The following is a 23,468-nucleotide window of genomic DNA, read 5'->3' on the forward strand; positions in this document are numbered from 1 at the left end:
GCCAGCTCTGTGAACTCTGAAGCTAATTTGAGAAGGAACGTTCTGCCCGGTAATTTTAAAAATATGAGGCATTATGGAGGGTTTTTCCTGGACCAGTGATTAGAATAAATGTGTAGTTTGGAAGTGTAGCTTTGGAGTCTTCCTGCTTGCTTAAGTAGACGGGCTGAGAATTGGGGGGAAACCTGTTCTTATTAAAACTAAGTGGATGAATAAGCGAGGGACCTCCTTCTCCTTTCCCCAGCATGCTTACCTGTCTTTCCCAAATTATAAGCGAAGCACGCAAGGATCCTGCCTCTCTAAGGACACTTAAAATCAGCGTCTTGCTTCTGTCTAAGGACCAGCTGTGGCCCGTGCTGAGGTGGGACGGCAGTGGGAGATCAGAGCTGGGAGTTGCTGCCTCCAGGAGTATTTCCCAGGTTGTCACAGCTGTCAGGCCTGCCACGTGCCTCTTAAAATCTGCATATGTACCGTGAATTTTGTTTAAAACAACAAAGATGTTGCAGGTGCACCGCATCTTTACAGAGTTAGATAGTTGCTTTTAAGAGCGTAACAGGGAGAAGGTTGGTTTGGTTCCCACTGAGAGGACATGGCAACCAGGGATAGGGCAGGTATGCCTGCAGATCTGGAAAAAGGGAGGTAATGGCAGGATTGGTTAAATGTGAATAACCACCACGCGTGGGGCTGTGAGAGGAGAATGGGATCTAGGTAGAGATAGTTTGGTGTTTCCAGATGTGAGTAGTCTATAAAGCATGGGGTCTTGCAATGTGTTCTGGATGGTTTTTTGGTGTGATTTCTTTATGTTTGTGTTTTTGGCTTGTTTTTTACCCAGAGGAAAATGATATCAAAAAGATAGAGTGCAGAGAAGAAGAAGATTTTCTGAAGACCTGATAAATTGAATAGGTCAAATGTGTGAAACTGGGTGGTCTAGCTAAAACTGCCACCAAGGGGAAAAAGGACTTTCCATTCTTAGGAGCATATAATGCTTGAGCAGTAAGAAAGTCTAGGAGGATGACAGAGGAACGGACTTAATAGAAAATGATGAAATTGTGCACAAGGAAAACATGGGTAGTGTCAGGAGAGATTTTTGGGGAGGAGGGATACTTGTTCATTGCAATAGCCTTCTGTGAGAGAGCCTCTGATATTTGGGACATTTAAAATCTGCTCAAGAAAAAAAAAAAGGGAACAGTGGCTTTGGGAAGGAAATGGTTTTGGACAAATCAGCAGGTGCCTCAGCCTTAGACTTTAGGGAATCTGTTAAAACGTGAAGATGGTGTACATTTTTGGGGAATGCTTTCAAAGCTCTTTGGTCTTCCTTCTCCCCTCGTACCGTTAAAGCCATTGCATGGTTTTGTGTAAAGCTAATCACAGTGGCTGGCTTGAGGGACCGAATCGCGTGTCGATGCCCTGTGCTGGAGGTTGGGGCTGACCTCTGTGTGTTCTTGCCTTAGCTGGTGCTCTCCATCCCTGGAATCAAGCAAGGAGACGGAGTTGCTTTTCCAAGAAGTTTTTTTTTTTTTTTTTGACTTGCAAATTTATTGAAAAAAGAAAAAAGCCTTAAATTTTGTATTTGCATCACAAATTTATTGGTAACAGTGGGCTGCACTAACTTAGTTTAAGTCATTTCAATCAAAAATCTTGATGCAACCAGAGGAAAGTTCTTGATATGTTCAGCCTTGGAGATAGTTGGGTTTGTTTTTGCCACCTGCCTAGATTTTGAGAAATGAGGTACAGCAGGATTTAATGACGTGTCTGAAGTTGGGTGCAGTCAGTGGCAGGGCTGGGAATGGGACAGCCCATTCTGTCTTGGTGCTCTGATTGCGTCATCCAAACTCAGAGGGGAATGGTAGCACCAGGATCCTGCAAAATGCTGTTTCCCAAGCCTGGGAAAGGACTGTGAAGGGAGGTCAGAGCTTGGTGTGCCACACTCACAGGTCCTCTGAAGAAGGTTCCTACTTAGCTCAAAAGAAAAGTGGGTTTGGTTTGCCAAACAGGCTTGCTGCATGATCTAGAAACAAGACCAATACCTTTTGGAGTTGTCTTTTGGAAGAAAAATTGCAAGCTCCTTGGAGTTATTTGTATTTCAACTGAGAGGTCCCAGCTGGAGCATCCTTGTACGTGTGGCCGAGGCACAGGTCATTGAACGGGGACCTACCTCTCAAGAAGTGAATCTGTCCTTCACGAAGAGTGAGGTTGGGACTAGGGACAGTCGCCTGGAGGAGGGGAGTAGAAGACGGGCGGCTCTTCTTAAGCCTGGAGCCCTAACTTGCAGAAGGAAGGGAGCAAGTCGGCCTAAAGCTCCGCAAGGGTAATTGCATTAATTTCCTAAGACCCCTTGAGTAGAGGGCTTCTTAAGGCAGACTACTTGAGTAATGATTGTAGGAGAGTCATTAAATTAGCATTTCTTTTTTTTTTTTAGTAGAAAAGGTTGAGGTCTGGTGCCTTTCTCTGGCAGGTGCTATTTGTTGTTGCATTTTGTTTGTTTTGTGAATTCCAAACGAGATTTTGGCTCTCGCCAGTTCAAAGCAAGCCGGTGTCCCTTCTCTGAAGTGTTTCTAATCCAATTTCAGACGTAAAAACAATACGGGTGTGGGGGAGGAAGGAACAGGCAGGGATGAAACAGCCGGGTTTTACATAGCCTAGGGGACCTGGGCGGTAGCTGAAGGCCGGAACAGCCCATCAGGTTGATGGCATCCGAGGATCCTCGCAGTTTTGTTGTGCTGCCTGGGTGGGGATGCTCAGATGTAGACCGGCTTGGTAAAACAAGCCACCTACAAAAAATAACAATATCAACCCCTTTTTTTTTCTTAAATCCTTCGGCTGTTGTGGCTGTAACGGCACTACCTCACCTGTGGATCAGTGTAGGAATTTCTGCCGCTTTTTGGCATTGTTTGGGCCCTCTTTCTTTTTGCTAACACTAGAGATTTGGTTGGTTCACTATCCCCATGGTTAAGGGTGCAAAATCTGATGGTTTTTCACATTGTGGTCCAGTAAAGATGCTGGTCCTTCACTGCTGCCTGACCACACCTGCACAGGGATGCTGGAAGATGAGTACGGAGGAGCTCACCAGATCCTTGGTACCTCAACAGCTTGTTGCTTGACTCAGTGCCTAGAGCAAAACTCTGTCATCTGGTATTTGGATCAAGTTTTGTAGGAAAGCATTACACAGATGTGCCAGAAAAAATTGCGCTTTGCATCTTAAACGCGGTAGTTTTCATGCGAAAGGGGTTGGGGTTCACCCAAAGGCTGGCGACTTGAATGAGTTTGTTCTGTTTTTCAGGGAGCCCGCGAGACCTTTGAGAACTACTACAGGAAGCAGAGGAGAAAACAAGCTCGCTTGGTCCTGCAGCCTCCTTCGAATATGGTACGATCGCTCCGTAGTTCCCCTGAGCGAAGCCGCTTGGCCTGGTAAAGGAGCAGCCCGCTGTCTCCGTGCCGATGGCGGCTTGCGGCTGGTCTCGGAGTTGCTTCCGATTTCGCTGGCCGCCTTTGTTTTAATCTCTGCTCACTTTTGCTTTGTTGCAGCACGAAACTTTAGATGGCTACAGGAAGTATTTTAATCAAATTGTAGGGTAGGTATTCTTTTTATATACACACTCGCTAAATATATGCGCCCGGGGTTGTCGAATGGCCCAAAAAGGGAAAAAGAGGGGAGGAAACGCTGGTCTTTTGGACGGTCCTTTAAAAGAGCCAAAACAGGACAAACGTGGTTAGTGCTCCTTCAGCATCTGCGAACGGAGGCGTATTTTATAATGCCCCAAAGCTTGGCCGTGTCACTAGGACAAGCACTTTGGGACCCGCCAGCCTGTGCACCCAGTAAGCGTGTTTCCGAGAATTTGAGGGTAAATAAGCTTTAGGGACTATGTGCATCTACTTGCTCCGGTGATGCAGTGAATAGCCCCTCTGGCTTAGTTATTCTTTAATATTGGATAACTACTCTTTGATAGTTTTCCTGGTAAACGGGGTGATTCTAAAGTGAATATTCAGCCTCTATTCCCATGAGCTTCTTATTATTGCAGTCTAATTTGACACGAATCTTCCCGAACCAACTGATATCTAAGCAGAGGGAATCTAAGACCGCTAATCCAAAAAAGATAGGGTTGGCCGTTGAAATTTCTCAGCCCAGATTGCCGCTAAATTTCCACGTGTAGTTGTAATCCTGAGCGCGGCGTGTGCCGCTGGCCGCCTAACACGGCTTTACACTCATCACCTGGATTTTCCCGACAAAACACAGCTTCGGTTTTGCACGTTACCATTTTAAAAAGTATTGTGTGACGCTTGTTCCCTAAAACAGACTTGTTTCTTTTTGACCGGTGCGTTTGCTAACTGGAGATTGGAGTGAACTGATTGCCTTTAAATGTTTGCGAGCGGACGGTGCATCCAGGCATGCCGCAGTATTTTCCCTGCAGTGAACCAGTCGTAATGCGATTGCTGCTGGCTGGAGTAGGATTTAATCAGCGGTTTTCTTCTAAATAATGGGGTGGAGGATTTAAAGAGGGAAAATCCTACCTTTGTGCATATATGGAGTTGCATTACTAGGAACAACTATATTTTGGCTCGCTTATATAATACAGTGAAGCTTAGTGTAAGGTACTGTAATGTTAAAAATAGGTGAATAAACATGTTTAGCGTTGGCTATACGTGGGGCGGGTAGTACTGCAAATCTGAGCTTGCTCTGGAGATTTGCGCAGGGGCAAATTCTGCATGTCCGTCGCGTGCAACCTGTAACTTTTGACAGCAGTGCCGTTTTCTCCTCCCCGTTAGGTTTTTTGTAGTTGAAGATCACATCTTGCATACGACCCAGGGCTTGGTAAACAGAGCCTATATTGATGAGCTGTGGGAGATGGCTTTATCCAAAACGATTGCCGCACTGAGAACGCATTCAGTAAGTAAAAGCCGCGGATTGTTCAGCTGTTGCTTGAGTATGCTTTGACATGCTGAAGTTTTTACAGTGGTAGTCTTTGTTTTGCCTCTTTGCTTATGCTTTTAACCCAGTAAAGTGAAGATATACTGCTGTTTTCCAGAAGGTATCTTCAGCTTTCTTGACTCTCAGTGCACTGTGTTTCCTTTTACCAAACTCTCCATTTTTGGGGGGGACTGGAAATAACGAAATAGCGATTCGGTATTTTCTGCAACTTGGTTGATCACTTTGGAGTTGCACCAGCAGAGGGAGTCAGTTTGTCCTGTAAAACTGGGGAGAAAAACGTCCGTATTTGGAACACCGAAGTATGAGCCTTTTTGATATTCTCAGAATTAACGACAACGAATGGCATGCTGTCAAACTGCAAAGAGTATATGCTTGAGAAGACAGTAAATAGATTTCTTCCTCTGTAATAGTGAAAGAAGTTTTTTAAAAATTGCTTTTCGCTTTGCTATTTCTCTGCTTGAGCAAAAAAATGCAAAGCCAATACAAAAAAGAGTACAGTTCTCTTCCTGTTTTGTGTGCTCTGGTTCCCAGCGGGTGGTTTTGGAAGGACCCATCGGCGAAGCGCGCTGGGTTGTGCGGTTTAGGGTGCGTTGCTTTGCAGCAGCCTCCCACCAGCTGTTTTTTAATCTCGATTATTTTTTTTTTTCCAAATCTGTATGACTAATACAGTTTTAACATTAGCATTAACATGTCCATGCTATTAAAAGAGCCTTTTTCGGCTCTCTCGCACTTCCAACAGCGTTTTTTAACACAATTCTGAGAAAACCCTAAAACTTCTGCGTGGAGGCTCAACATGCTGCTTCCTCCTGACCACCCGGAGTTTTGTATTTCCACGTTCTTGACCTTAGTTTAACATGTCTTGGCTATGTTGCTGAACAGTTGTGTTGTAAAGCTGGTTTTAGGCGTGTTTTTCATCTCCAGTTGGAGGTTTTCTGCTAGTGTGCAAGCCATGAGAGTCAAATGTGTACAAATGCTGAATTTTTCAGTTTTACCAACTTTGTGGTCTTGACAAGTTGTTTTAAGTGATGCCAAACTGAAGTGGCTTCCAGGAGAAGATTTTTTTTCCCGGTAATTATGGCATTTTACACGATTTCTCAACGCTATTTTTGTGGCCATCATGGTCACCTCTGTGCACCATTCAACCTCCAGCCCGTATGGGGACCTGTGCTGCCCGTCCCGCTGTGTTAGCGTTGCTCTTTGGTGGGGGCTGTCGCCTTGGCGAGGCTCTTCCGCCTCTTTCCATCCAGCCGCGCTCTCGTGCCTGGATTTTCTTCCTTGCCTGTAGGCTGGGACATCTTTTATCACTTCTGATAGCTTTAGGGCATTATCTTTCTTTCTGACTTTCTTTTTTGGACAGTGAAATGGAAAATGTGTCTCTTCGAGTCGTTCACGTTGATTGATGGAATCGTTCCTCCTTGAGTTTCCAGGGAGCTTTAAATCTCAGTTTTCTTTTCCAGCTTATGATCATTGAGTCTATATTTGGTAAGAGTCTGTCTGAAACTTCACATATTTCACCGCAGCAAGGTTGTCTGCTAGCGCAGCGGCAGCACCCGGAGCGCGTGGGTAACGCTGGTCGGGTCCGTGGCTCTCGCTGGGCTCCCTGGTGTCTTTGGACTTTCCAGCAGTGTCCTGACCCGCCTTAAGTATTTGTGTTGGAGCTTGGACCACAGTGTTGCTAAAATGTGGGGGTGCGGCATGGTTTGCCTTGGCCTCAGTCTTCCGATTAGCAACGCTAATCGGAGGAAGGGGGCTTGGGGATGCCTCGCCGCAGCGCTTCATCGCCGTCGGACACAGCGTGCTAATACTACATGAGAAGCGAGGATGTCTTTTGGGTACGACTGCGCGCTGATTTGCTTCATCTCTTCTCGCTCCCCTTGTAAAAAAAAAAAAAAAAAGAAACTAAGCAAAACAGCCGTTTCTGGGTAATCTTAGAGACACTTCAGGTATCTCTGGAGCAACTGAACTCCTTATTCATCACGGTGCGCTGCAAGGAGAGATACCCTTATCTGTACGTCTTCCCTTGCCCCGTACTACGTTACGGCTTATGCTCTACAATAAAAGCTCTGGGACTGTGTTGCGTGCCTGTGCATTGCAGCACGAGTGATAACACGGGAGGACTGAGGGGAATATTTGCAGTTTAAAGATGTTTTAATTTCCCCTTCCTTTGCAGTCCTACTGCTCTGACCCAAGCCTGGTGTTGGACTTGAAGAACCTCATCGTCCTCTTTGCAGACACACTCCAGGTACGTGACCATCGGCAGCTGGCATTTATCTCGCTGAACGCTCATGCCATTCTCTGAAAACGTCCATCAACAGGTTTAAACGACTGACCTCGGCTGGTGCGGCCCCGCTCGCGCCCGGTGCCAAAGCCTTTAGTCCCGCTTGGCGCTCCTGTCTCTGCCAATTGCGACCTCCAGCCTCTGCTGGCGAGTCCTCAATGCCGGATCCGGTTGTGGTTGTATAAGGGGTTGAATTTGCTCACGTCTTCCCTGTTAAATGCAGAAAATATCGTGTAATTCCCCGCTGGTGACATTTTCTTATCCAAACTGAGTAGCTCTCTTTCCCCGCCAATGCAGGGATACGGCTTCCCGGTGAACCAGCTCTTTGACATGCTGTTGGAAATCCGAGACCAGTATAGCGAAACCCTGCTGAAGAAATGGTCAGGAGTTTTTAGGTAAGAAGCTCTTTAAGCAAACCTGTGCCCTACCAAGACTTCCCTTACAAAGTAGTTTTAGCCCGTAAATATAACTGTTCTTTTAAGAGAGATTAGTGGCAAGCTTGTGTCTAATTTTGGGCACTGTTAGTCTTAGCGTGGGCTCTCCTTGGACCTGAGAAATCCCATTGAAATTCAGTTGTGAGGATCATAACGTGCAATAAATCAGTGTATGCCAAACCTTTTACATTGTGGAGCGATAAGGTTATGCTGTCGTTATGGATCCCCCTCCGTCAGTTGGTAGGTGGACGGATGCAAAAAGCTTGTTTCATGGCAGTGTTGCTGCATCCTCATTCCTGCACTGCGCTGCATGCAGTGTTTTCAGCGTGGCAGCGGGCATGTCCGCGAGCTGAGCCGCTGCCCGCAGGTGGGGCACCCGAGGTTGTCTGGGGTCTCATGGTCTACTCTGGAGCTACCAGCTCCTCCTGTGATGGTCTCCTGGGAAATCCTGGGAGGATTCAGCTGTCTCAAGGTGCTGGAGGCTTGTCGGTGCTCGAAGAGTGTCCGTCTTTGTCGTAGCAGAGAGGACTGGAGCTCGCTTGGGCTTTCAACTGCTGTTGAACCTCCAGTCTGGATTGAAATCACCGCTGAGCTGTGGCCATGGGTTTTATGTAGACTGAAGGCAGGGAGCTTGGAGACCTCATCATGTATGGCTACAGCAAAGACGGTATCAGCAGTCACAAACGTGGGGAGAAGTTTTAGGCCTGTGGGATTCACTGCTGCAGATCAAATCTTCACCCGGTGCCTATTGCTAAAGAGCTGGGTCAACTGAACAGTAAGAAATGTGTCGAACTGTGGTTGGTCTCTCTTCCCAGAACACTGGCTTTTCTGTTGAAGTAAGTATTGATAGTGATGTCGCTGCTTGCAAGGAGGGTTGCTGTAGCTGTGTCTTTCTTTTTTTTCTTTTTTGTCTTATAGAAATATACTTGATTCAGATAACTACAGTCCCATCCCAGTAATAAGTGAAGAGATTTATAAGAAAATAGTCGGACAGTTCCCGTTCCAGGATGCTGAACTTGAAAAGGTAACCTTTAAAGGGGGCAACCTGCGCAGCTTGTCTCCTAATGCACCTTTGCTACTAGCATTGAGAACTGTTAAAAATAAGTGTCTAAAAAAAAAAGAAGAGCCCAAGAGAAAGGAACAAATATACTTTCCATGTGTTGCGTTTCTCTTGGCATGGTTGAGGAAAGTGCATATATCTCAATACCTCATCAATTTTCTTTTCGGATCACAATGTACTATCACAGCTCAGCAATATTCGCAGCATGTGAGGGAGGTACTAGAAATATCTGCTTCCATTGGTATTTTATTTCCATTTTATGAACCATGTTATTGACCTTTATTTGCTTTAATATCTCATATTAAAAAAAAAAAAGTCCAACAAAACGGTATATCTTGGCTTTTGTAAAAGCGTGTGCTTACAAAACCTAATAGTGTAGCCAAATTTGACCTAGCCCATGTCCCTTAAAAGCATGCTTGGCCTTGCACTCCACATCTGGCAGGCAGCGAGCTCCAGGCCTGGTGAACCTAATTAGGAAAGGGAGGTTTTCGATCCAAGTTAAGTGTTTAGACTTTGGGGGAAGGATGCAGACTTTTTTTTAAACTCCATCAGGGTGTTCAGTTTCCCAGTCTCATGTGCTGCACCTTCCAGCCGTGTCTGTGCTGTGGCTCCTTCAAACTGGGTTCGAGTGACGGGACATCTGTTTCCTCTTGGCTTTGGGCGCCGTAAGCTAGCGCTCACCTTGAGCGTTAACCGTGGGAGGTGACCAAGCAAAATGCCTTGTGCACGGTGGGAAATAAAAGTGAAGGAGTTCTCCAGTGGTGGGTGGGTTTTTTTTTGTTGTTTTTTGTTTGTTTTAATAAGGGTAAGGGAGTGGGGATGAGAAATAGCGTTCTTCTGCCTGCTCCTTTCTAGCTGCAAGTTCCCTTCCAGCCCAAATCCCTTATGCACCACTGGGCCATTTGTAAGTGATTATCTGGTCTTTCACTTGGCTGAAATGTTTATGTAATATACAATAAATGCTGGCTTGTTGTTTCATTGCTGGACTTAGCTAAATATTAGAATTAATTTGACCGCTTGGAACATGTAGCTGGAAACAGTCGTCACTCAGGGCTGGCTGTGAGAGGCGAGTGTCCCTCCTAAATATCTGCTCGTCGACTTACTTCGGTTCTCTCCTGTATTTTACAGCAACCGTTTCCAAAGAAGTTCCCCTTCTCTGAGTTTGTGCCTAAAGTTTACAATCAGATTAAGGAATTCATCTATGCTTGTCTGAAGTTCTCGGAAGACCTTCACCTGAGGTATGGGGGGATTGTGCTAATGGTTATAGTACAGTAGCTCTGCAACTCTGCCTGCACTGAAAGATCTCAGTATAAGTGTGAATTCCCTTCCTCAAGCCTTCATGCTGTTCAGCTGCTTGGATGTGTCCTCTCCTGGCTGGAGGTGATGTTCTCCTTGGAGCAGTGGCACCTTTTGTATAAAAAGAGCTTGCCACGTCTTCAAAATACCTGTCTCATGCAGGACACATGGCACGATACTGTGCTAGCCGCAGAAAAAGCGGGAGGCTGTTCCCTCCAAGACGTCTTGGAGTCGCTTGTACTGCATAGATGAATCTGGCCGTCCTGAGAAAGACGGCGATGTCCTTCTGTCGTTGGGTCAGTGCCTGGTATAACCTGTGCTGCCGGGCTGCCTGAGCTGGCCCTTGAGTGTGCTGGCACTGGGCTCGTCCTCCCCGCTGCTGTTGGGCGAAGTGTCTGCCTGGGTTGCCCTCGCGTGGCCGCTCTTCCCCTCGCTTTGGAGAAGACACAGAGGCAGCGCTGTGCTTGGGAGGAACCTGCTCGGGTAGATGCAGCAGTACGGGGGACAAGCCAAGACCTCCACAGCTTCAAATCAGAAACCTCTATTTCTAAAGGAGATTTTTCCTAATGAATGACATGAGATTCCCCTGGTTTGGGTAGTGCAGCAGCCCCACCTGCTATTCTGTAGCAGGAAGAAGCTATTTGCCCGTGTTGTCCAGGAACGTGGCCAGGTGCCTTCTCCTCTGTGGATTAGGGATTGCGTGAGCTCCTGCACTGAAGTCCAGCAGGAGTTGGTGGGGTTTTGCTTCTGATTTCGGAGTGTGATTGGAGCTAGGTGGGTATCATCTAGTCCTCTGCTCTAACTGGTGCTGAGCACGCTAACGCTCGTTAGTGGCACAGGCCCCGAGTTCGGAGTGCAGATAAAAGCAGAACAAGGCTTCTGCCAGTTCGGGGACTCCAGAAGTTTGTGTGCTCTGTGTATTAATAAGCTTTGGCTTCTGTGTGTTTTTTCCTTCCCATGAGAATATATAGTTGTTGTATATATATATATTTTTTGAGGTTTCCAAAATACTCCCTATGTTTATCTTGCTCCATCCTGAGGTACCTAGATGCTGTTTTCACCAGTGTTTGTGTGTTTTTCTGTTTACACCCGGTGATGTGCTCAACGTGGTAGAAACGTATAAACTAACGATGACGTTTTACGTTAAGGAGGGATCCTTCTCCCCTTCCGAGCGCTTGCAGCACCTTGCTAGCAAGCGGTGGGGCTGTAGGAGGGCTTCCACCTTCCTTGGCAGCTTAATGCACAGCCTGAAGCTGGATATTGCCCCAGTGCTCGTGCTGGTTGGTGCTCAAGCAGAGGACATTTCTCACCATCAGTCTCTGAGTTTAATCTCACCCGTTCACTGGTGGCAGGTTGTTCCCTTTGGTGGGTCCCAAGGCTCTTAACCTGTAGGTCACCATTAAATGCCTTGGTTTCGAAGGGCAGCAGAATGGTCCTATTTCACGCGGATGTTAGTGTCACCCAACTCCTCCGTTGGCACTTCCCTTGCGAGTTTTGCGCTCTTCACCATTACGGGGATGATTAGGTTTGTCAGGGAGTGGAAGAAAAGTGTTCCCTTGGGTCCCTCCTCAGGGGTCCCCCGGGACAAGTTATTAAAATTCCTTTCGACATTGGATTTTCCAGCCCTTTTTGAGGGGCGGCTGGGGGCAGGGAGCTGAGCTGTTGGGTTTTCTAGCCAAACATTTGGAATATTTCTCTGAAAACCCCTGTTGACACTTTCTTCATTTCACCCTGACAGTTTGAATTAGTTTTTATTAGGCAGCTTGGCTACAAAGCCGGCAGCAAGTTTTCTTTTCTCTTCTCTTTCTTTTGCTTCTTTGGTTGTCATTTACCTTGCACCCTGGAGAGCTCGGGGTCAGCCTGTCACTCACAGGAGGCCTGAAGGTCACGACTGCTGCTACGGGATATGGGACACGGCTGTCATTAACGCAGACAGTTCTCTTAAATGCTCGGCGGTCTTTTCCTGAGGAACAGAGCCGATGGCAGAAAGCGCAGCTCGTAATTTTTTTTGAAATTATTATTCTGAACTGGTTCCTTGCATTTGCTGTGCTGAAATGTTCTCCTTCGTGTGGATATGCTTCTGAAAGACGCTTTGCTCTTTAAGTATTTAAAGAAAGGTTGTGGCTTGCAGCGCCTTTGTAAGGGTTGCAAGTTTTTTGGTGTGGCTCTATTAATTTGATTAAGAGAAAGAAAACCTTCTTTATATTTTAAGCATTTCTGTGTTGGAAAAAAAGCTTCTATGCTACCTCATCGAGGAGGTGTCTTTAAAAGCATCCACTGGCTGGAAAACTTCCCCCAGTTCCGGTAGAACTTCCCGTTTTAAAGATAGGCGATATCTTTGGAAAACAGTTGGTGGAAGTATGAGATGTCAACTCTAATCTATGAGGACTTTGATTTTTCAAACAAAGCACCAAGCCTGAAAGCATTTGGTACGCAATTCTTAAAGTGCTGCAAATCCCATGGGTGCATAAAGTTTTTTTAAAAAAAATTAATAATAATAATAATAATAATAATAATCAGGGGCTCGTACACCTAAATCAGCCATTTGGAGACAGCCCGATAGATGTTGTTTCTTTGACAGCGACCGTTACTGGCGTTGTGTTACTAGCGGTCTGTGGTTGCAGACCAAAACCCGGTAATGATGTTGGTGATTAAGTTGACTTAAGACATGTAAGGTGAGCAGCTCGCATGAAAAATATTGTGAAGTCAGGTAAAAATTGGTTTTGTTTTAGTGTACTGAGAACTGAGATCCAACCTCTGCTTTCGCGGTCAAGAGTCTGTGCCCTAAGACTGACTGCTCCAGCTACTCGCTGCAGCTGGCCCTGGGCAAGGCAACGGCTAATGCCCATCGCTCCCCTTCCTGCCCTGATTCACCTTTTCTGTTGAAATGAAGAGGATTTGGGGACTCTCAGTGCGGCACCTGCTCAAACCAGACGGGAGCGCTCCCGTTTTCCCCCTTGCTCAGTGTCCGAACACCCCTGGGCAGACGCCGCGGGTCCTTGCGGCTGGGGTGGGACTCAGACCCTGTTACCCAATGTGCAACCAAAGCCAAGAGCGTGAACGTCCAGGGTGCTGGAGGAAGGCGCTTCTGGTCCAGCCGCAGCTTTGGCGGGATTTGGAAATCAAAGCGAAGGAGCTGAGATGTCCGTCCGAGACGAGGAACGGGCTACCCTGGTTGTCCCTGCTGAAGGGTGCTGTTGTCTGCCAAGCGGGAGCAAGGCAAGCTCACGGGGAGCCGTGATGATCATCTAGGCAAGACCCGCATGAAGGCTTTGGCCTCTGACGTTGAATTGCAATTATGAGCAGCTAGATCCTGCCACGACTCTGGCTCACCTTGGCTTGCACTCAACTGGGAAGAGCCTGTGGCCAGCCCTTGGCAGGACTGCAGCTCGGAGGAGATCAAGGAAAAGGAAATAACGGAGAAACCCGCTGGGGAACAGAGTGCGGGGAGCAGCCGCTGGGCGTACGGGGACTCACACAGCTGGGCTTTTCCTTGGGAAAGCTGCAGCGAGACACGGTGTCCCCGGCCTTGCCGAAACGGGAGCGTGGCTTCACTCGGGGACGGCGAGAAGACGCAGTCTTGCTGGCCCCGTCAGCTTCCCGAGCGTCTGGCTGGTTCATGCACCAAACTGAGCTTCCTGCTTCAAGTTACTAATGTTTCGGAGTCTTCCGGTGTAAAGCTGTCTCGGCCCGCAGCTGCCTGTTGCGGGGCTCACGGAGATGAACCTGTCGTGTCAGTCCTAACGCAGTGCCAACGACAGAGCGAGGGAGTCTGCGTGCGGGTTGCTTTCCAGAACCTCCTGCACAAAGGGGAGGTTGCACCTTGCTGGCGTGTGTGTGCGTGTGCAAGGCAGCGTCCCGGCGGTGCTCAAGTTGCTTTGCAAAGACCGGCTCCCTTGAGTAGCCTTTGTCTATGCAAACATCAAAAAGAAGAAAACCAAACCCCCAAACTTCAGCGATACTGAAGTCACAACTGTCTGGCAATGGCCATTTACACGCTACGAGAGTTTCCAGGTCTGGTTTAGTAAAGCAACGTGCGGATCAGGTTTTTTTTTTGCAGGGGGGCATTTTTTTTATTCCTTTTTCAAGGCAGGTATACGATCCCTTGCATTGCGCATTCACAATCAGCGAAACTTAAGCGTGCGTGGAAAGGTGGAAATTGCACTAGCGTGTCGGTGCCTGGATGCGGGGCACACGACCAGGCACAAGCCGGGGTGTGTAGAAGGCAGACCAGGTTGCGGGGTGCTTCAGGCAGGTTTTCTTTTTCCTCTTTGGGATGAAGCATTTTGCAAATCTCTTCTTCAATTCTCCTTTCAGCTCCACCGAAGTCGATGACATGATCAGAAAATCGACAAATCTGCTGCTGACCCGAACGCTGAGCAACTGTTTACAGAACGTCATTAAGAGGAAGAACGTAGGGCTGACGGAGGTAAGGCTTGGCTGCGCGTGGAACGATTGCCCGGTCAGGGCAAAATTTGGTCCCGTGGAGCTCATTGCAACACCTTTTAAAGATGTTAGTCCGGAGCGTGTTATAAAATACTTGGCTTGAAAGCAGTAAGGGAACTGCACAGCGTTCCCGTACAAAGCAAGAAACGCCTTGCGCTCGGGGAAAGAGGAAGCTTTTTGGCAGCTGCTGTTAGGATTTCCCCTACTTCTGAATTTTCCATGCATTATGTGTCAGAAATAAAGTGGCAGGTAGGAGGACATCAGGGAGTGTCGAGGTGGTTTTGTGCTGGAGAAGAGAAAAGTGGGAGTTTAAAGAGGATTGGAAGATGTGGGAGAATGGTCCTGTCCAAAGATGATGTTCACGGTGGTTTCAGCAAAAGCTCTATGTCAGTATTTGGGTTTTGAGATCGGTATTTTTCTGTGCACAAACTTAGATTTCTGGTAAGCAAAATGCATGTAAATCATGACTATTCGGGAGCATTTGCGACTCCTAAGGCAGTTTGGATGCCTTGCTGGGGCCTCTGTGCGCTGCTATTAAATGAGCATTTATTAATACAATTGCAGTTGTGAAGATGTAATTACCTAAACCCGTAGTGCTCTGTGGACGCTGCAAATACCCAGTGCAGGTGTGTTTTGGAGAGTTTAGCGCGGTTGCGGCAGTATGTATTGACACATGACGTTTCCTCAGACCTTTATCTTACTGTCTGGCATCTCCTTGGGGGCAAATTCCTCCTCCTCCTGAGCCTTCTTCCAGAAAAAGGAATGCAACACTATCCCCTGCTCCCTCTTGTCCTCACCACATACCAAGATACAACTAATGTGTGGGTGATTTCTCCCTGTGTTATATTGTCTCTGTCTTCATTCTTTTTCTAATTGGATTGAAGAAAAAAATAGTTTGTGCATGTTACTTCCCTCCTGCCTTTTTCCTTTTTTGCATAACCAATGACCTGTGCATCCAAATGAAAGCACACAGCATTTCTTCCTCTGAGTTTCTCAAAACCTTCCCTCTTAAAAAAATAAATAAAATAAATAAAATTTGATGTGACTGCATGGAGCACAAGGATTAGAGGACACATTGAGGAGTCCTAGATCATATGCAAGCATAGTCTTGTTGTCAGAGGGATTCCAAAGGCATTTAAGTATCTTGCCTAAATGTCACTTCTCAGAGAAATATTTAACTTCTCACAGAAGGCAACGCTATCCTCTTCTGGGCACTCCAATATCTTCCTCCAAGCAGTGGACAAGGTACCAACCTTACCAGTCTGTTATCCTCTTTAATCCACTTTTCATTGCTGTCATTTTGGGCTGCCTCTGAGCAGTGGACATTGGAAGTTGTTACCAAGTCTGCTCCAAATAATTCCAGTGTTTGTCCTGCTTGTCTGCAGCGACCCATCCAAAGAGGGGGAAAAACAAAGGGAAAGTGGATTTCTGACCTTGAGCCATTGAGATATCTCGCCCTGAGTGCTTGTTTGCTTAACTGGGAAGGAAGGAAGATCAGGCAGGGTGCAGGGGCGTGTGCTGGTAAAGATACCAAGACCACTGTCTAGTCTGTGAATTCGTAATTACATAACACTAGACGCAGCATCTGCACTGAAACCTCCAGGTTTATACCTGGTGGCTTGGAATTAGCCATCAGGGATTGTTCTCAAGGGATTAAAAAAAATTATAGAAAGCAGGACTCTTGCTATGGAAGAAATAAATTTCAGTGCGGCGAAGAACTTCCATCTCAGCAGCAAATTGTCATCTCCACATTTTGAATGACCCTCTCTCAACAAAAGGGAGGGGAAGGAAGCTACTATTTTGTTTCATTTGGAGACCCCAACAAGGCTCTCCTTCCCCCGCCGTCCAAATTCAAGAGAAGATCAGAACGTGAAGGAGCCAGAGAGAGCAGGACAGCTCATGACAAGTGGTGGAAGAGAACCAAAACGCTTACAGAATCACAGACTAGTTGGGGTTGGCGGGACCTCTGGAGATCATCTGGTCCAACTCCCCTGCTCAAGCAGGATCACCTAGAGCAGGCTGCCCAGCACTGTTCCCGATTGGGGTTTGAATATCTCCAAGGTTGGAGACTCCACAATCTTTCTGGGCAACCCGTTCTAACGTTCAACCATCTTCACAGTGAAGAAGTGTTTTCTTATGTTCAAGTGGAATTTGCTGTGTTTCAATTTGTGCCTTCAGGTTTGAGCTGATCTTGACCTTTAAGTTGTGATGATTGGAAAAGAGGTTTAGGAGGAATGTCGCACAGTTGGCAATATCTAACATTTAAATAAGTTGAAACTATGGAAAATATATCACAACCCTGATGTCAGGGCTATCTGATGAACTAAACCAGGAAGCTGCTACCTGTTGATGCCTGATCAATCCAGACAAAAGCCAGTCAAGGTGTGCTTGTTGAGGAATTTTCTATCAGTCCAGTGAAGACAAATAGCTTCTGTGGATTCCCTGTCAAGGAAGAGGAAAAGGTTCTTCATGGAGGGGACAGCAAGACACCTGCTGGGAGAGAACACGCTTTCGACCCCCATGGGTGAGTTTGCTGCTGCCGCTGGCCATTAGATGACGATGAAGCTGCAGTGATCTTACTGTTGATTTCCCACTGTCTTTCCTTCAGATGTTCCTGCTCAGTGGAGACCCTGGTATAAGGTGGAAGCAATTTGTCTTCTGTGACATTTTGGTCTTCCTACTGCCGGCAGGAATTGGCTACCCAATTTAAGCAGCATCTGGTTTTATATAAGCCTTGCTCGCTAGGCTAGCAAAGCGTTGTACAGGATCAGGAAAGACCAACAAGTGACCACTTATCTGAAGGCAAAAATCAGGAACAGAATTAATCCAAGGAATTCTGAAATGAGAAACCCTCTTAGTTACCTGTGTAATACTTCTCAGAGACCAAGTGCAAAACAAAAGGAGTTCAAATCATAATTTAACTTAACAACAACAAAAAAACCCACTGACTGGAATAGCAGAAGAGTTGGCAGCAAGGGACCTCTGGAAGTCTCTGGTCCAACCACCTACTGGAAATAGGATTATTTCTAACTCTAGATCAGGTCAGCCATGGCTTTCTCTAGCTGGCTTTTAATTTCTCCAAAATATATATCCCATAGCTTCTCTGGGCAAACTATTTCAGTGCTGCACTACCTTCCTAATGACTTTTTTTTTTGTTCCTAATGTCCAAACCGAACCTCCCAGTCTGTGGCCATTTCCCCTACTTATGTCATCTGGCACTAACAAGAGTTGGGCTCTGTAATCTTTGTAGCTTTACTTCGATATTTATATGACTGCTACACTCAGATAGGTGCTTAAACATAAAAGGATCAAATGGGCAAAAGGAGAAAAGAAACAATGTTCTGGCTGTGTAGGAATTGGCAGTTTCCATCTAATTCAGAAGCAAATGATTTCTGAGTGCTTCAAAGTCATTTCTTTAAACGAGGTGTTACAGACCGCCGTACCCTCGCTCAGCAATTAAGTTGTGTCACTCTGGAGCATTGAAATTAATACCTTTTGTGATCGTAAGAGACCTGTTTTGGCATGATAACTGAGCTAGAAATTATTTGGAATGGTTTTGCTATAGCTTATATTACACCTTGAAATATTCACAGCAGTCTGCATGGGAAAAAGGTATCTGCTTGAGGAGTTAATGATGTATTTGGCTTCCAGTTCAGTGATCCTAGCGTGGAAGCCTTGATTGTTTTGCACTGGACTGGAAATGTTTGTGCTGATTGACTTCAGTGGAGCCTTTTACACTGTAGTTACCTTTAATGTCCCAAAATAGTGTCGTGTGAAGGAAGTTGAGAAGACAGCATTAAGAAAATTGCAGATAATGGTGGGTATGATAACCTGAAAGATATCCGGGTGAGATCTGCTGTTCACCTCGCACCACCCTTAGAAAAGTAAAACCACTTTGTAATTGCCACCAAGCTACTTTGTGGTTTCTTTGTTAAATGCCTTAGTGCGATGTTGTTCGGTGTCACTCAAGATACAGGTTATTTAGGGTTCATTAGCAGACAGAGTACTCGCGATTTGACATGGCATTTTTCCTGTAAGCCTGTTGTATTTGAACTGTACTGAAAAAGGACACTGATTGACAGCTGAATATAGGAAACTCATCTAAAGAAAATCTTTTGTGGTATTAGTGGCTGTCATGGGAAATGCCTTCCCCAAAATGTTATCTTTTATTTCGGTTTCTTATGTTGCTAAAGGAGGACAGCCTTTCTTAGTGTGTAGCGGAGCATAGTATGTTTGCACAGTGTCAACTTTTCATGACAGAAGATCTTATGAATTGGCATCCCTTAATCTGGCATGGCCCTGGCTTCAGGAACACAAACAATGTTTGACTACATTTTTTTTGCCTTTTGCAGCTTGTACAGATTATTATTAACACGACCCATTTGGAGAAATCCTGCAAGTTCCTAGAGGAATTCATAACCAATATCACTAATGTACTTCCAGAAACTGTGCACACTACGAAGCTCTATGGGACCACGACTTTCAAGGTGAGAGAGCTAGTAAATATGACCTCCAGGGAGCCGCTGTAGATACCCTTTTGGAGAGGATCTGTTTGCAAAGTGTGTGTGCGCGTGTGTAGGCAGGGAGCTGAGCTGAGCTGATCGGTAATTTCGTCATACCGTGAGAAGCATACACCAGCAGACTAGCTTTTCGCTCCTTCAGAGCAGCTGTACCCGTAACCTCTGTGAGCCTCGGTAGTCCTAATTTACAGGCTGTGGCCACAGTGCTCGTTATCTAAAGGCTTAAGCAGCTTTTAAATAAAGGCCTGCTTTTTTTTTAAATTAATTTTATCATTTTGCCATTTGAGCTCTGTATGGAGTTACGTACGTCTGCTCGTGAATGCAAGTTCTCTCGTTTCTCACAGTCAGCTAGGAAAACAGGCTTTCAGAACTTACGTTCCTTTATCTTTTCACTCCTTTTAGTATTATTGCCTAAAAATCAGGGCTGGAAGAAACTGCTAGACTTCCCAGTCTGGCTGTCTTTCAGTCATAACCCAGGAGTGTCCCCCCAAATACTCTATATAATAAAGTCTTAAGATTATAATTGGGCCAATTTTGGAGTGTCTGAACTGTGTCCTGTAGCCAGAGGGCAGAAGATAGGAGAAGTGCCAAAGATTCCGGCGACGGTAGGGAGTTGGTTAGGTGAGGTTTGCCCCACGGCTAGAGGAGCACTCTGGGAATAATTCAGTGAGTTCTGGTCTCCTCTTCATCCAGGAGAGCAGGAAATAAAGGGCAAAACGCAGATATAAAGCAGAGACCCTCTGCCTAGCCCAACATCTGCGATGGGGAGAGCTGCGAAGAGCTCTGTAGCCTGGGGCCTGCGCCCGGTCTCCACCACGCTTTGGTGGTTCTCAGCCATTCTCTGTACAGGAGGTTCCCCTCCCGGTCTCTCCCTTTCCACACTAGATTTGTCCTCCTGATCTCCGGGTCCTGCCTGGTCAGGCCAACCATGCCCATGCCCACCTCTGACCTGGCAGCATGCATCCTGCAGCTTGAGCTAGCATGAGGGCTGTGATAAACCCGTAGTTGTCTAGGAGCACCTTCACAGAATCCCGGAATGGTTGAGGTTGGAAGGGACCTCTGGAGGTCACCTAGTCCAACCCCCTTGCTCAAGCAGGGTCACCTAGAGCACATTGCCCAGGACCCTATCCCGATGGCTTTTGAATATCTCCAAGGTGGAGATCTTGCCTTGAGCTACCTTAAGGGTAAGGACTGAGTCAGTCCTGTGTCCTGTGATTTGCGTAACATATATTCAGTCCCGCACTACTGAAACTCTACATGATGTTGTCCTGTTTCCTAGGATGCTCGCCATGCTGCAGAGGAAGAGATTTATACTAATCTGAATCAGAAGATAGACCAGTTCCTGCAGCTGGCAGATTACGACTGGATGACCATGGAACCCAGCAGCAAAGCCAGCGAGTACCTGGTAGATCTCATCGGCTTCCTACGCAGCACGTTTGCTGTGTTCACCCACCTCCCGGTAAGCGGCACCTTGGCTTGCTTTCTGTTTCTCGCTGGGCAGCTCATGGGCTTGATGGGGTGGGATGCAAATGGCACCTTACGCTGTCAAGTGTCACGGACGGAGCAAATCTATCTTCAAAGCTACCCATTTTGTGTGTCATCAGAAATCAGGCTTCAAGCAAGAGTCTTCCCAAGTATTTTTAAGGCCTCCACAGATGTGAAAGACTGAAATATCCCAGTCCACCACTTAGAAACAGGATCATAATTCACTCAGCAACTATGTTTTGCATATGTTAACTTTCAGCTTAATGGAGGTTTCAGAATTTATTCAAAACTTGCCAGTATAAGGGTATAGATTGCCTCTCATTCTCTGAACTGCAGATGCGTTTCCAAATGTTTGTCCTGTCGCTGGAAGCCTGACATCAAAATGTTGCTCTGAGTTGTACACGCTTATTTCTTTTCCCTGCTGTCTAAAGTATGGCTGCGTTTGTGTTTATTGCAAATGAAAATTTGATTTTATATTGTTCTTTGCAGTTAGCCAAGGTGTGTCCCATTGAGTAGGGCAAACCTAATCATAAAAGAGTTTCGCTTCTGCTCAAGCAGCTCTTTTTTTTTTTTTTTTTTTAATATATATATATGTAAGATTTGTTCTGGGTTCTGTGGGTATATGAATATCTTCAATCAGCAGGTACTTGAAACGGCAAATCCATTGAACGCTATACTTATACTAAAAGCAATTCTAGCATCTTCCCTTTTCCCTGGACTGTTACTTATTTGTTGCTACTGGATGCCTAGGACCATAGTGTGCCAGCACACATTGGTGGTACCTTTCACTAGCTTTGCTATGAAGAGGAAGAGAAGACTCATACAATGGCAGTCTCCTTAACTTGATCCTCCTTGCTTTTCTCTTTGTGGTTGAACTTCTGGAAGGGATGTTTAAGCACTCAGCAGAGCCGTTGTAGGAGGTGTTGCAGCCCCCAGATCGCAGCAGCACTTTGCAGGCATTCCCCATTGCCCAAGTCTTTGACCTTCTCTATCATGGCTAGAGGACTTGGGAGCTGGATGGAAACTAGTTCAGATTTGCTGTGGATGAAGAAACCACCAGAACGGTTTGCTCGGGGTTTATTGCCTCCATTGGCAGCAGAGCGCAAGTGCCGGTGGCCACGCAGGGAGTTGTGGTCAGATGCCGATCTGGAACGGGCCAGTGCTTGGCCGCTGGCTGGATTCCCCAGCTGCTGGGTTTCTCCTTAGAAAAAGGACATCTGGGTGTACCGGGATGGGATGGCAGCTGGGAGCCGCTTCCACAGACTGGAACTGGGACTGCTTATACAAACCAGCAATCCGGTTAATGGAAACAGTAGAACGCAGTGCCCAGGTGACCCGACTGCCTCAAGCTGTCCTCGGAGTCCTGGGCATTAAGTGCATAAGCTCAGGATAGATCCTCATCAGCGGGGAAGGAGCACCAGAGACCGAGCAACGTCCAGCCTTCCTCGCTGGTTTACTTTGGACTCTTCGTTGATGTTTTTAACACACGTATACCTCGGGCAAAGCACACAGGCATGTTTTTCTAGGATTATTTATATGGAAAATGAATGCTTAAGTACCCAGAAAGCACTGCAGCATCCCTCTCGCCACACACATGCACAGATGCTGCCCGTCTCTTGCTCCATCCCTCCCCACGTTGATCGTTCGGGGCTTCGGCAAAGCCCCGCAGAGCCTGGGGCTCCCGGGGAGTCTCCTCGCTGGAGCGTGAAGCATAGCGAGCGTGGAGCGACGGGGAAGGGGAGACAGGCCTGTGGTGATTTATGAGATGGGCTCGCAGTGATTTATCTTCCTTAAATATCGATGCTTCCTTTCTGAATTAATCAAAATTATTCGGGAATTTGGGAGAGCAGCAGCTTAGTCCAAAAAAAGACCAAGAAGGGTCAAAGCAGCCTTTCTCTTCCCAAATTGGATTAAAAGCGACCCGGCTGATGAGAAGGTCGTCCTGCAGTTTCCCCCGGTGAAGATGCCAGGCGACCTGCTCATGCTGCTTAGCCCGCGCACACGCAGAGCACCTTATCTTCAAAGCCTTGCGCGAGGCTGATCCTCCCAGCAGCCCCCTGAGATAGGGCAGATCAGTTCTTCAGATCCTACAACCCGATTTGTGCAGCTGTAGATCTAGCTTAGATGGTTCGTAGGGGAGGTAGGTCTGGGTTTTTGGGTTTTTTTTGAGATATATATATGTATATCAGAGCCACTTTCTTTCAAGGAACATTATGAAGCCGCCTTCGTTCCAAGCTGCTTGCAGGTTCCTACCTACCCTGCAGGCAACGTGAAGTGAGGATGAGTGCGGGCAATCAGACCATATAGGAACGTCACCAACTCCCTTGGTCGCTCTGCTGATTTGTTCTTGCAAGGCTCAAGGGCCTTTTTCCGGTGGGTTATTTAGAAACAAATTCAGATTTCGATGATTTCTCTAGAGGAATTGTAGGAGGTAAGGCTTGTGAAAGCCCTCAGCCCTCCAGAGCAGCGCAGAGAAGTGAAAGAGCTCTTTGGAAAAGCACCAGATATGTGGGACATGCTTCATTCGCGAAAGGAAAAGAGTGAGAGGAGTTGGAGGAGGAAGACACCATCTCCCAAAAGGGATGAATTGCAAGGAGAAGAGGATATACGAGTACTAGCAGCTTGCTGAGAAAGGCAAGGAAACGACGCTGTCTGCCAGAGCTGATGACTGGGGACCTTCATGTTTGCTGAATTCGTGCAATTAAAAAAATGTCCCGAGCTTTCTCCCGGTGTTTGAACTCGTGGGAGGGTTTTTTTTTTCCTGTTTTTTTTTCCTTTGAAGAAAAGCGCGGCGGTCTCAGGACGTGAGTAAGTAGCAGCAGGGCGAGCTGCCTTTGCCCGCCTTTTCTCACGGCAGCGATTACAGCGAGAAAAGCCCTTCGCTTGCCCGCCCGTCGCAGAGACTCGGCCCGGGCACGTCGGCGCCCACGGAAAAACGCGACGACGGAAAGCGCCGGCCCGTAACAGAGCCGAGACCCGAGTCCTGCCGCCGCCGAAACGCGGGCCGTGACTCGGCTTGAGTCCC

At 46.8% G+C, this 23,468-nt stretch overlaps 1 protein-coding gene across 5 annotated transcripts in view; it reads left to right on the forward strand.

Annotated features, from left to right (window-relative positions):
* EXOC6B (exocyst complex component 6B) overlaps positions 1–23,468 on the forward strand; it is a 292,943-nt gene that overhangs the window by 166,610 nt on the left and 102,865 nt on the right. For all 5 annotated transcript variants that reach the window (XR_010884476.1, XM_067298408.1, XM_067298409.1 and 2 more), the window contains exons 9-18: positions 3,278–3,361; positions 3,523–3,569; positions 4,762–4,882; positions 7,095–7,166; positions 7,500–7,597; positions 8,555–8,660; positions 9,825–9,934; positions 14,310–14,421; positions 18,791–18,925; positions 20,238–20,417. Coding sequence is in view for 4 of the 5 variants with exons in the window: in XM_067298408.1 (XP_067154509.1) it covers positions 3,278–3,361; positions 3,523–3,569; positions 4,762–4,882; positions 7,095–7,166; positions 7,500–7,597; positions 8,555–8,660; positions 9,825–9,934; positions 14,310–14,421; positions 18,791–18,925; positions 20,238–20,417 (1,065 nt within the window). In the remaining variant the exon portion in view is untranslated. The remainder of the gene's footprint in view (positions 1–3,277; positions 3,362–3,522; positions 3,570–4,761; positions 4,883–7,094; positions 7,167–7,499; positions 7,598–8,554; positions 8,661–9,824; positions 9,935–14,309; positions 14,422–18,790; positions 18,926–20,237; positions 20,418–23,468) is intronic.

Source organism: Apteryx mantelli, chromosome 5 (genome assembly GCF_036417845.1).
Source record: "Apteryx mantelli isolate bAptMan1 chromosome 5, bAptMan1.hap1, whole genome shotgun sequence".
Taxonomy (NCBI): domain Eukaryota; kingdom Metazoa; phylum Chordata; class Aves; order Apterygiformes; family Apterygidae; genus Apteryx; species Apteryx mantelli.